General features: G+C 59.1%; 1 protein-coding gene across 1 annotated transcript in view; it reads right to left on the bottom strand.

The window, feature by feature from the left end:
• LOC128560184 (SCO-spondin-like) overlaps positions 1 to 12,593 on the bottom strand; it is a 51,142-nt gene that overhangs the window by 35,470 nt on the left and 3,079 nt on the right. Inside the window, exons 9-36 of the mRNA XM_053553747.1 lie at positions 12,236 to 12,388; positions 11,767 to 11,938; positions 11,403 to 11,643; positions 11,024 to 11,168; positions 10,196 to 10,313; positions 9,597 to 9,772; positions 9,291 to 9,518; positions 8,959 to 9,124; positions 8,554 to 8,788; positions 7,683 to 7,872; positions 7,450 to 7,544; positions 6,956 to 7,212; positions 6,486 to 6,620; positions 5,544 to 5,740; positions 5,332 to 5,459; positions 5,136 to 5,245; positions 4,661 to 4,810; positions 4,436 to 4,529; positions 4,177 to 4,346; positions 3,690 to 3,923; positions 2,833 to 3,030; positions 2,182 to 2,418; positions 1,466 to 1,557; positions 1,155 to 1,386; positions 894 to 1,046; positions 641 to 781; positions 366 to 548; positions 90 to 240 (exon numbers count right to left, since the gene is read on the bottom strand). Coding sequence (XP_053409722.1) covers positions 90 to 240; positions 366 to 548; positions 641 to 781; positions 894 to 1,046; positions 1,155 to 1,386; positions 1,466 to 1,557; positions 2,182 to 2,418; positions 2,833 to 3,030; positions 3,690 to 3,923; positions 4,177 to 4,346; positions 4,436 to 4,529; positions 4,661 to 4,810; positions 5,136 to 5,245; positions 5,332 to 5,459; positions 5,544 to 5,740; positions 6,486 to 6,620; positions 6,956 to 7,212; positions 7,450 to 7,544; positions 7,683 to 7,872; positions 8,554 to 8,788; positions 8,959 to 9,124; positions 9,291 to 9,518; positions 9,597 to 9,772; positions 10,196 to 10,313; positions 11,024 to 11,168; positions 11,403 to 11,643; positions 11,767 to 11,938; positions 12,236 to 12,388 — 4,781 coding nt within the window. The remainder of the gene's footprint in view (positions 1 to 89; positions 241 to 365; positions 549 to 640; positions 782 to 893; positions 1,047 to 1,154; positions 1,387 to 1,465; positions 1,558 to 2,181; positions 2,419 to 2,832; positions 3,031 to 3,689; positions 3,924 to 4,176; positions 4,347 to 4,435; positions 4,530 to 4,660; positions 4,811 to 5,135; positions 5,246 to 5,331; positions 5,460 to 5,543; positions 5,741 to 6,485; positions 6,621 to 6,955; positions 7,213 to 7,449; positions 7,545 to 7,682; positions 7,873 to 8,553; positions 8,789 to 8,958; positions 9,125 to 9,290; positions 9,519 to 9,596; positions 9,773 to 10,195; positions 10,314 to 11,023; positions 11,169 to 11,402; positions 11,644 to 11,766; positions 11,939 to 12,235; positions 12,389 to 12,593) is intronic.

The following is a 12,593-nucleotide window of genomic DNA, read 5'->3' as shown; positions in this document are numbered from 1 at the left end:
AATTTGGGGTCCCCCATTCTGGGAAAGGGCCTATAGGAAGCGTCCTGAGCAGGAGGTGGGGGCAGGGCCCCAGGATGCATGCAGAGTACCTGCGGGCCTTGCGGTGGATGCCACGGCACTGGCGACCCCGGCCAGAGGGCCGGGGGTTGTTGGGGCTCCGGAAGGACCACTGGATGCTCTGGCTGCCACAGGGGCCCAAGCACTCAGCCCAAGAGGCCCAGGAGGACCAGCCACAGTCCACTGAAGGAGGGCCAAGGGTCAGAGGCTGGGGTCCTCTGGCAGGGAGTACCCCAAGCTGGGTTGGGGGGTGCCCAGATGGGTGTTTTGGGAGGGGACCAGGGACCGTCAGGGAGGGGGGGCCTCACCAGCACAGTTGGGGTTGGGCCGGCAGCGCCGGGGCCATGCGTCTTGGCAGATGCAGAGCTGGCAGTCAGTCTCAATGTGCTGCCCTGGCCAGTAGCGGGCGCCATCCACGAGGCAGGGGCACTGCCGGGGCCACACACACCCTCCCTCGACGCCCAGTACTTGCCCTTCTGGGCACCAGCAGCCTAGGAAGGCCCAGGGTAAGGCTTCTACTTAGGGAGCTTGACCTCCACAGATCCACAGCCTGGAGCCAGATACCAGGCCAGAGTCCCCTTACCTGGGTTGCTACAGGGCAGGTCAGGTGGGCAGATGGCTTTGCTAGAGATGTCATTGCAGGTCAGAGGACAGGGAGCACAAGGCCGGAACACCAGGCCTCCAGAGCAGGTGGCATTGGGGCAGCTGTCCTGGTGGCAGGCCTCTGAGAGAAAGCCGGAACCAGAGGTCAGAGGTGAGGGTGGGTGATCTGCAGCAGGGACAAGCCCCCCACCAACAGCCTTCACATCTGCTGTGCCCCCCTCCCTTCCACTCACGGATCTGGTGGGTGCTGTGTGGGCCCCCAGGCAGTCCGGCACAGGTTTGGCCCCCGTTCTGGGGTGGGTGGCACTGTCGCTGCCGCATCATAGTGCCTCTGCACGACTCAGTGCACAGAGACCAGGGAGACCAGGTGCTCCACTCACCGTCCACTGTGAGACAGAGGGACAGGGTAGGTGGTGGGGAGCCTAGGGAAGGGCTTCTTCTCCCCTCCTTCTCCAGCCCCAACCCACAGCCCTCTCTGTAGCCCCAGGCCTCACCTGGGCAGGCCACACGAAAGCAGGCCTGAGACTGGTGATCGGGGCCTGGGCAGTGCTGCAGTACCAGGAGGCCAGGCGGGGAGCAGCGGCGGCTCCGGCCCTGCACTCCAGGCCCACATGTCTGGCTGCACATCCCCCACGGGCTCCAGGGACCCCAGGCTCCACAACCCTGCTCTTCTGGGGAGGGTCCTGCCTCCCCTGGCCCTTCACAGTCAGGTTTCCCATCACACACCTGGGGAGGGGGTGTATTAGGGCTCCCGCTGTGCTGAGTGGTAACATGGCTCTGCCTTCTCCACCCATTCCCCCCTCACCAGCAGGAAGCCAATGCAGGTGCCATTAGGGCAGGTGTACTCTGGGCAGGGAGGACCTGTCCTGTTGGCACTTCCGGGGGCTAGAAGCCCCTCTGGGGGAGAAGAGGAGAGTAAGCGCAATTAGCAGGTTGTGAGAACACCTTCCTGGCCCACTCCAGCATGGCCTTCTCCAGGGGAATAAAGTATTTCACTTCACCACACTCCAGTTTATCCCTGCCCTGGGGACAGTCAGAGATCCCATCACAGAGCCACTCAGGGTGCAGGCACAGCCAGAGTGCCAAACCAGAGCAGAAACCACAGCATGGTGACAGCTGATGGAGCCTGTGGCCACTGAAAGAAGTGTCCTTCTGTGCCCTTGTCCCCTCCTGCCCCCTCCCTAGAAGGGGGCTGGCAGGGGCACCAAAAGCACTGGAGGGAAGGTGAAGAGGAGGCAGGGCCAACATGGGACTATGCCCTTTGGGCAAAAGCAAAAGCCCCTTCCCTCTCTTCCCTGGGCCTGGGTGGGAGGACAGAAGGTTTTCCAGAGTTTCATGAAAAGATCAAAGGAGCACAAAAGTCTGCTCTGACTCTGAGCACCCAGTTGGTCCTAAGTCACTCTAGCTGCGCATCCAGCTGGTTGCAGAGGGCAGGAGTGGGAGGTGCGAGTTGCATGGGGAGAGATGGGCTTAGCCTGTTTGGCCAGCTGGGACACTATGGTAGGGGCGGGAGAGTCTCACCGCAGGAGTCCGGGTCTTCGTCGGAGCTGTCGGGGCACTGCGGCACGCCATCGCACAGTTGCCCCGGGGACACGCAGTGCTGGCCAAGGGCGCAGGGCGCATAGGGCGGCAAACAGAGCTCCCCACAGCCGCGCTCGTCGCTGCCATCGGCACAGTCCTCCTCCTGGTCACAGCGCCAGCCCCGCGGGGTGCACTCTCCGCTGCCGCATGCAAACTCGAAGGGGCCGCAGGGCGGCGCTGCGGAGGGTGCCGGCTAGACCCTGGTGTCCTGAGCGGCCTCGGAGGCTCTGCTCTGCCATCTCTGGGCTTGCTCTGCTCCTGCTCCAGGAGGCCTGTCCTGCTTTCTGCCCAACCCACCTTCTGTTCCTCCCAAGTCCGGTCTTTCCTGCATGTTGCTGCCCCATTGATTTTCCAAAAGCTCTCTCCTGATTCAGGAGACTCCCCTCAGCTTAGAGGGAGATGGGAAATAAAGTCTGGACTCTCCAACCCCCCTCAACAGCCCCCTGCTGCATTCATCCCTGCTCTCCCACTGTGCCTGCTCCTTTCTGCCCACAGCACCTCTAAACACCTCTTTCTGAGGTGCCCCCCCATTCCCTCTCTCTGAGGCTTTTGCCCCCAACTTTCTCAGCCCATATCCTCCAGGAGACTCACCTGGGCTGGCACTGGCCAGGGGACTCCACGCAGTGTCCAGGGAGCCAGTAGGAGGTATGGGCAGAGAGGGGAGAGGGCAGTGTCCAGGCCCCTCATCAGCTCCATCCAGGCAGTCCCAGATTCCATCACACAGCTGGATGGCCCCCACGCAGGTCCCATCAATGCAGGACACCTCCCCAAGAAGGCAGTTCATCTGCCCTGCAATCAGAAAGCATGAGCTGGCCCCGGGTTCTGAGCTGGCCCCGGGTTCTGCCTCCTATTCTCACTGTTTGGGGAGCCCCCACTCACACTCATGGGTGCCAACTTCACAGCAGAAACCTGGCAAAGGAGGCGCACCAGAGCTAAAGCAATTACTTCCTTCTTTATGGTACTGATTTCATAAGGAAGATTTTTTTTTTTTTTTTTTTTTTGCAGTTTTTGGCCAGGCTGGGTTTGAACCTGCCAATTCTGGCATATGGGGCTGCTGCCCTACTCCTTTGAGCCACAGGCGCCGCCCAATAATATATATATATATATATATATTTTTTTTTTTTTTGTAGAGACAGAGTCTCCCTTTATCACCCTTAGTAGAGTGATACAGGCACTCGCCACAACGCCCAGTTATTTTTTTTTTGCAGTTTGGCCAGGGCCGGGTTTGAACCCGCCACCCTCTGTATATGGGGCTGGTGCCATACCCACTGAGCCACAGGTGCTGCCCAATAAGGAAGATAATTTAAAATAGATATTTTATAATGAATTTTTCCTTTTTTTGTGACTTGCTCATTTCTTTCAGAGAACTGTCAGTGACTGCCATGAGGGCATGGGCCTTGTGGGACGGGGTGTCTGGTGGGCAGGAGTCCAGGTTAGGGACAACGAACCGAGACAGGACTCCTCATCAGCAGCATCTGGACAGTCGGAGTGCCCATCGCAGAGCAGGGCCGGGGGCAGGCAGTGTCCATTGGCACAGGCCAGCGAGCCCTGGGGGCACGGGCAGCCCTGTTCATCTGAGCCATCTCCACAGTCATCCTGGCCATTGCAGAGCAGGGTGGGAGCCAGGCAGTGGCCGGAGCTGCAGGACATCTGCCCCTCCCCACAGCCTGGGGCAGCACAATCTGGCATGGGGGAGCAAGTGTACTCAGGATGCTGCCAGAGTGTCTCAGGAGGATGGTATACCCTGCCCACTCCTCCCTCCTCTCATAGTCCCCGGCAATGGGAGCAGCAGCTAACGAAGCCACCCTGTGGACAACCACAAGCCACCCTGGGCAGAGCCCTGGAGCCATCTCCTCCTTTTTTGGCCCCAGAAAGCTCAGTGACACATATAAGGACTAACCCATCACTATCACTGCCACACACAGGCATGCTCACCCTTCTCATCTGAGCCATCACCACAATCGTCCTGGTTGTCACAAAGCCATGAGAGTGGCACACAGTGTCCACTCCCCTGGCACAAGGCCTCTCCCTCTGCACAGCCAGGCACCAGCTCCTCACAGTAGGCACCGTCACCCCCACAATGCCACTGACTCTCCTGGCACGTACTGAGAACATGGTGTAGTAGGATCAGGCCAGGCTGGACTTGGCCCAGGGCTCCTCCCATGGCCCCTCTCAAGGTCCCCACCCAACTCACCAGTTCCCACAGTCTTTCTGCAGCACAGTCCCTGGAGGGAAGAAGCTGCCCCGCCACTCACAGGGGCAGGCTGCCAGCTCCATGCAGGCTCCTCCTGAGGTCACAGAGCACAGGGCTCAGAGAAAAAAAGGCATGGTGGCTACTGGACCAGCCCTGTCACCATGGTCTATGACCCCTTCCCAATCTCAGTGCCCCCTCCCCTCTGCTCCTTCTGACTCCACACACCGTGCAGCAGAGTCCCCTCAGGGCAGAAGCAGCCCTCCACACAGGCCACAGCCTGGCAGTGCCACCTGGGCTCAGGATAGTGTTCGTGGCAGGTGGGGGGGCACATGGGGCCACAGGCCTCATACACCTGTCCCCCTTCACACTGCAGAGCTAGGGGGAGAGGAGAGAGGATCAAGTCACTGGGGCACCAGGACAACAGGATGCAGCAACGCCAGGCAAGCTGGCCCATGTGAAACCCACAGAGGGTACAGGGGTGCCTGGCATAGACCTTTGCCAAGACCCCCCTCAAGGGCCATTTGTGCTGTGTCAACCTTACCCAGCAGCCATCCTTGCATGTCTGGCACATAGCAAGCTTGCAATACCTATCTGTCCTTAAATGGCAAACGGCTGGCTCTCTACGGGGCAGGGACACCCTTCAAGGAGCTAAGCACGTGGTAGGACTGGGTATCAGGAACCAGGAGTGGGGCATACTCACGGCACAGCTCCTGGCTGCGCCAGCGCACGTGGTGCCCATGTCGGCTGCACTCGTCTGCGTAGGTGGCAATGGCTGAGCAGAGGCACTCACAGTCACCCCCCGAGTCACACCTGTGGGAGAGAGTGTTCAGCCCCAGCACCCCCTCACCGCCCTTGGCACTCCCACTCCCACCAGCCCGAGGTCTGCCCCTGCTTACCCGCAGGCATCATACACACATTGCTTGTAGTGCTGTTGCGGAGGCACCTCTGCATGGCACAGGGCAAAGAGTGGCTGCAGCATCACCCCACAGCGGGCCCGAGCCCAGCCAGCCCGGTGGGCATTCACCTGCAGGCACAGGGTGGCTTCAACACTGTGGACCGGCCACGGCTTCTGAACCCTACCCCTTCCCTCTTTCCTGACCGTACTCACGGTGCAGGGATGTGGGTGGTCTCCTGGCTCAGGACAGAAGGCACTGAGGCGCCAGGAGTGGGCAGCCAGCTCTGCTGTGGGCTCCAGAACACCCTGGCGGCTCCGCAAGTCATTACTGGCATCTCCATCAAAGTCTCCACACAGCCCAGCCACATGACCATGGAACTGGGGGGACAGCTGCACCAGGACCCGGGTACCTGGCAACAGCATTATGGGGAAACGACCCCTTGGCCCTCTTCTGGGTCAGGAGAAGATCAAGGGTACGTAATAACTGGCCTGTCTTGCCACCCTCCTTTGATCATGGGATCATGGGATGCTTTAGTGTGATGAATAAGGACACCTACACTTGGGGGCTATGGGTGAAAAGGACTTGGAACCTGTTTTCCTAAACCCTGGCTGGGGGTCAGGGAGATACTCTATCAGGTCATGTTCTAGACCAGGAGCCAGGCTCTAGGTTGGCCTGTGAGACCTGTTGTCCCAGAACTGTCGGTGGCCAGGGCTTAGAGGGGAACCAGCAGCGCCAAGCCAAGTCCATATGGGGTTATTTTGGTCTCCCTCTCTCAGTCACAGTTATATTTCTAACATGCCAAATGCTTGTGTTTGGGTGGTGGGATGTTGGGAGACTTATTTCTATTTCTTCTTGCTAAAACTTGATATTTTCTAAATGTTTCTTTGGTGAGGAAGTACTGCTTTCATAATGAGGAAAAACAATTATGAAAACCTAATTTGGAAACTTGTACAGACTAGGGGGCAGGGGTAGTGCTGGCTGAGACCAGGTGGGAGTTAAGGTCAAAGTCCTAGTCCTGGCCTGGCTGTCAGACTGGACATGTATCCTGTGGGGGTATCAGGAGAAGGGCTGGCATCAGGAGGAGAGTTTGGAGGAGTCCAGCCCTGTGTTGTTAAGGCCAGGCACAGGTCAGACAGCCGAGGGTAGGGGCTGACCTCCGTCCCAGAGCAGGGTGAGGCCCAGGCGGGTCGTGAGCACCAGGAAGAGGCCTGCATGGTACAGGCTCAGCCCGGGGCCAGTGTAGAACTTCGGGGGTGTCACGCTTACCCCGTTCACTGTCACTGCCCGACCTGTAGAGGGAGAGAGGCATTCAGGCCCAGCCTGGAGGAAGGGGACCCCAGCCTTTCCTCTGATCCTTTTTTTGCTTCTCTGCCTATGTGACCTTGGGCACATCATTGGACTTCTCTGAGCCTTAATTGCTTGGGGACCTTCTAGAATTATGATTCCCAACCAAGAAGAAAGGCATCAGCCCCACGGCATGGTAGTAGCCAAGCCCAGTGAGGAGCTGGCCTGCAGTGGGCAGATACAGAAACCCCAGGCCCTTGGCACCCTGTGGAGGTGGGATGTCATGGTGGTGTGCCCCTCCTTGGCAAAGTCACCCTTTCAATGTCCCAGCCACAGCCACCTCTGAGCATGTGCACAACAGTGCTCTCCAGATGCACGGCCAGGGCCTTGGTACAGGTGAGCCCGCTGACCCCACATGGCAGGTTCTGAGCAGAGACTGTGAACCGCTTTCTGGCCTCTCGCACCAGCAGATATTCGCAGGCCCCAGGGAAGGTGAAGGCCAGTCCATCAAATGTCACATAGTGGGGGCCTCCCAACACCTGGCACCACCCACTGCACTGCTGGCCTGTGCAGTGCCACTTCCGGCCCTGGCACACACTGTGGGGCAGGTGGGGGGAAACAGAGTCACTGAGGGACACAGCTGGCCCAGGTCCCAGGCAATTTCAGACAGCCCAGCAGTGTGCAGGGGCCCTGTAGCATTCCTGTTGTCCAGGCCAATCAGGATATCCCACCTCTCTTGCCCCCAGCAACCTCTTCTGGTGGAGGGAAGGATGATGTTTGGAGAGCCACGGGCCACAAGGTCAAAGGATTGTAGGTCACAGTGGCTGGACATACCAGACATTGCAGTTTTCCTGGATGGTGGCATTGGGTGGGTACCACTGGCCACTGTGACGGCAGGGACAGAGGTCAGGAGGCACACAGTGGTCATCCTGAGTAGAGGGCAGGGACAGAGTGCACCATGGAGGGCTGCCCTACAAGACAACCCTGCCTGCTGCTGTGGACAGTGAGGGGAGCAGGGCAGTGCCCTGGTCTAGGGGAGGTGACACTGTTGCCCCTTCCGGACTTACCAGCAGCACCATGCCCGGTGGACAGACACAGCCATCAGTGCTGCCCATGGGGCAGGAATGGTTGATGCTGGGGCTGTCACAGGTGAAGAGGCAGGCGCCAGGGGCATAGATGAGCCCCTGGGGGCAGAATGCCTGCTGAGGGGGGCAATGGCTGGCCGTGCAGTTCCAGAGGCCCCTTTCCTGGCAGACACTGCAGCAGGTTGGGAGGGAGTAAGTGATAGTCCCACGAACCTAGACCCTAGGGTTCCAGGCTTGAAGGCCCAGCCCTAATGCTGGAGACTTGGGCATCTCAGCTCCCAACAGCCAGTAACCAGCGCAGGGAACAGGGCTGTTTGCAGCACCCTGACATGCCTGGGATAGACATTGCCACCCTTTCCTGTTTCAGCTCCAGCAGGACCATTCAGGCTCTGGGGCAGGACAGAGGTATTAAACAACTTGCTCCCAGCCCAGGAGGAGAGGGATTGCACCACAACCCCCAGAGGTGCTGCAGGGGGCAAGTGGGGCACCGTCCCACCACTGGCCCTGCCTGCACAGATCCCCAACTGCCTTTACTTCTTATTCACAAGCCACCTGATTCTTTTAGCCGATTTGAGCCTCAATTTCCTCATCTGCAAAATGGGAATAATTCTTCCATTTCTCACTTTATTAGATCATTGCAAGAAAGTAAAATTAAAGAGGATGCTGTATAAATGTGCTTTATGTAGCTTTATGTACCCTCTAGTGCTCTGTGACTGAAGGGAAGTGATCAGCACTGTCACCCTCAATATGTGCACTATGATCAAGGCTACACAGCCTACGCATTCTCTCTCAAGCTCTACCTCTTCACCCCCACATTCTTCTCTCACTCTCACCCCAAGATTTCCATCCTCACCAGTGGTTGCAGTCCTTCATGGTGGCACTGCCCAGGGCATAGCGACGGGCTCCAAGCTGGCAGAAGCACAAACTGGGGGGAACACACTGGCCCTCAGCATCCCACAGCAGCCCTGGTGGGCAGGTACAACCAGCCACACAGCCACCCAGCTGCGCACAGTTCTCTGGCTCCCCACAGTGTCGACTGCAAGCTGGGGCACACTCCTGGTACTCCTGGCCACTGGGACACAGAACAGCTGGACATAGGACACATGCAGGTCAGGGGCATTGCCGCAGCCAGCTCTGCCCACCCCTTGAGAACCCCTTCCCCCAGCCTCTGCAGGAGGAAAAGCCATCTGCCAGGGTGGAGCCCTGCCCCCAGCCACTCCTGGAAGGGGGAGGAAGAAAGGGGAATGGAGGGGCTCACGGCAAAGGGTCTGGTTCCTCCAGGTAGGCGGGGCGCCCTCCTGGGCACAGCGGCGAGCATAGGCAGACAGCACTGGACACAGGCAATCCCTGCCAGGAGCACAGCCACACACGGCTGCCAAGCAGCGTAGCTGGAATGGCTCCCTATCCACCAGCCCATGGCACTCCTTGGGAGGAGAGGAGGAGTCGGGTCAGGATAGGGTCTCCATCTCTGTCCTCACTGCCACCTCCCTGGGTTTGGTCGGTCTCCCTTGATGCTCCTAAGAGCCCAGGAAGAGGATGAGGCAGGTGTTGTCTCATCTTACAGGTGGGGGAGGAGCCCAAGTTGGCTACCTGGAAGGCTGGGCCATGCAGGAGGGCACAAGCTGCCTCTGCGAGAGTGTGGCTCTGGGAGTGGGTGCTGCAGGGTGCAAGTGGGGCACCGTCCCCTGAGGGGCATCTTCCCTCGCCTGCCACCTGGAACTTGTTAGCAAAGGCAGTAATGCTGGTCTCCACATCTCCAGCAGGGGTCAAGAAGTCGTCCTGCTGGTTCCAGGAGAAGGTGCCACACAGACCCTGCACCTGGGCCACAGGAGTGCATGTGAGATAGTCCAGTCCCAGTATGGCCTTACGCAGCCACTCACGCCCACCCTGGCATACCTGGTGGGCATAGCGAGGGTCCAGGGTGATGTAGGCAGCAGGGTCCATCACACCCCAGAGGACCTGGGCCCCAGGCCAGCGCAGCAACAGGAAGGCAGAGGAGGCATGGACGACACTGAGGTCCCCAGCACCCATCCAGGGCAAGCTCACGTCTTGCCCACCGACCAGCACAGCGCCTGGAATGGGGGCCTGATGATGGGGCAGGGAGCACGTGGAGGGACAGGCCTCAAGCACGGAAGGACCTAGGTGGGTGGGCTGCAGGGGACAACTTGAGTGACCCCTACAGGTCCCCTGTCCCACCTGAGCCCCCAACCCATCCCCAGAACCCAAGGACCATCCTCAGCACACATTTTTGCCTATTCCTTCCCCTTTGTGCCAGTGGGCAGGTGAGCCAGATGGGGGTGGGGGTGTAGGTGGGGATAGGGAATGGAGAGTTGGAGGGACAGTCTAGGAGAGGGCCCACCTGGTCCAGCCATGCTGTGAGGCCTTTCTGACACTCATAGCTACTTGTATTTTACCAGAAACTCCAGCACCACAGGGCGCTTGGGGAATGATGACAGGAAGCTGCTGGGTGCCCCAAGGAGGCAGAGTCAGGCTACCTGAGTCCCTGAGCTGAACATGGGTGTCCCCCAGGGAGACAGAGATGGCATGCAAACAGCTCCCAGAGTCGCAAGCCCCATGCTCCAGCTCGATCTGCAGCTGCCCTTTCACATAGTCCTGGGACAGAGGAGGTGCTGTGGGCAGGTGGGCCTCTGGCTCTGCACACACCTGGAGGCCGCTCCCGCCCCACTCATGGACTGACCCACCCAGCTTCTCACCTGCCAGCCTCCCCATGAGGGTTGGCACATGTTGATGTCTGTGTGCATGGCCGTGTATGTGCACATGTGTGTATATGGAGAAATGTGTTTGTGCATGTTTGTGTGCACACGAGTGTGTATATGTGCATGTCTGCATGTTGAGATGTCTCCCCCCTTTCCTCCCCATGGGTAGGCATGTCCACCTATATGTGTGCACACAGGTGTGTGCACATGCATGAGTGTATGACATGTGTGCATGCCTGTTTGTGTCTCGGTGCATGTGAACATGGTTGCATGTATACATGTGTGTCTGTGTGCACACAGAAGTGACCCAACTGTACTGGGGAGGGAAAGGTGGGGAGGAAGGCTTCTTATCTCCTCTGAGGTTGTTTTGCATGAAATAGCCTTGACAAGCCCAGCCTGTCCCATCTCTGAGAGAGGACTGAGGTTTGTGGCCCTGGCTGGTAGCCACAACAGCTGGGCTTTCATGGGGAACCTTGGGAGGAGGTGGGAACCTAGGGAGGAGGTAAGAACTCAGAGGGGAGCTTTGGGTCACAGCCATCCTCCCTCCCTCCAGCATTGATTCTCTGCTGTGGCAAGAGCCCCTCTTGGAGCTGGTCCTCTACCCACCTGCACCAGGCTATAGTGGCACCCCCAGCCACCACGGAAGGAGTAGCTCTGTCCATCGAAGGTGAGGTAGTGGCCGTCCCCACCCACTGTACACTCGGCTGGGCAGGGGGCCTGGGTGCAGTGCCAGTGGCCATCCTGGCATATGCTGTGGGCACATGAGGGGGCTGAGCTAGAGATGACTCTCCAACACCCTGGTTCCTTCTCTCCTAAGTACCCCCCACCACTGGAAGGGATGGCAAAGTCTTTAAGCAGGGCCATTGGTCATGCCAGGAGCAAGCCCAGGTCACTGTGAGGAAGGCCCTGAGCAGGTTGGAGATGGGGAGGCAGGTTAAGGGGAACAGTGAGCACTACATGGCCACCAACCCCAGTGAGGACGCACCACAGGTTACACAGCTGGCGCACGGTGTCACCAGGAGCATAGCGCTGGCGCCGGTGGTAGCAGGGGCAGCGGGCAGCAGGCACACAGAGGGCGCCATCCCAGAAGAGGCCATGTGGGCACTCACAGCCACTCACACACTCTGCCTGGCAGGACCCCTCCTCTCCCTGGCCCACCGCCTGGCAGCTGGGCGGGCAGGGGGAGGCACAGTCTGAGTAGAGCTGGCCCCCGGGGCATGGGCGCTCTGTGGGCAGAGGAGTGGGCCATGAGTGGCTGCAGCTCCCACCAGACCCTGAAGAGCCCACAGGGAACACATTTGGGGGTGACAGCCTCCCTCATTTGGCAGGGTATGAGGTCCCGGCAGTACCACAGAAACCAGGTTTCCTCCAGCCAATGTGGATATGCTGCCTGGCACAGGCCTGGGCGTAGTTGGCAAAGGTGGCACACACAGCCTCCTGCCGACCCTCTCGTCCACTGCCCACTGTGGACCCTCTGCAGTAGGCAAAGAGGCAGATCTCGTGGTATTCAGCAGGGGGAACCTGTCAAGAAAGGACGGCTCCTCAGCCAACAAAGTCTTTTCCTCACCAGCACTCTGGCCTCTTGCTTCCACATGCCAGACTTATAACCAAACAGAAAACTCCAGAAGGGACCTCAGTGATCTTGCAGCAAACCAGCCTCTCATTCTCCAGAGATACAGCAGAGCACAGGAGAGCATGGTTTGACCCATGGCCCAAGGCAACCTCATGGTAGGGACCACGTGGTGGCATCTCTCTAGCACCCCCCTAAACCACCACCTTCACCCCTGGACTGGACACCACCTTTACTCCTTCTGTTACCTGGGCATGGCATTGCTGGAAAGGGGTGTCCAGGAGCTGATGGCACACGTCCTGGGCTTCAGCCCGCAGCTGGCCAGGTTCCATGCCCACCTCTGTGTTCCCCAGGGGGCCCTCGCAGCCCTGGGCCGCCTCCACTGCATCCAGACACCCAGGCTGGGGACAGTCAGGCCAGGTGGAGTGATGAGGGACATGAACCAGGACACCAGGAAAATGACCACTGCTCTCACAGCTTCATTGAGGCCCCATAATCATACCCACCAGCCCATACCCTTGGACTGCAGGGAGCGGCAAGGCCAGGTGGGGAGGTGAAGGAACTGAGGCCCAGCTAGCTCAATAGGAGACTCAGTGACTAACTGGT

This window comes from Nycticebus coucang, chromosome 11, assembly GCF_027406575.1.
Source record: "Nycticebus coucang isolate mNycCou1 chromosome 11, mNycCou1.pri, whole genome shotgun sequence".
NCBI lineage: Eukaryota > Metazoa > Chordata > Mammalia > Primates > Lorisidae > Nycticebus > Nycticebus coucang.
The sequence above is the reverse complement of the archived record's forward strand: the minus strand, read 5'-3'. Positions and strand labels throughout refer to the sequence as shown.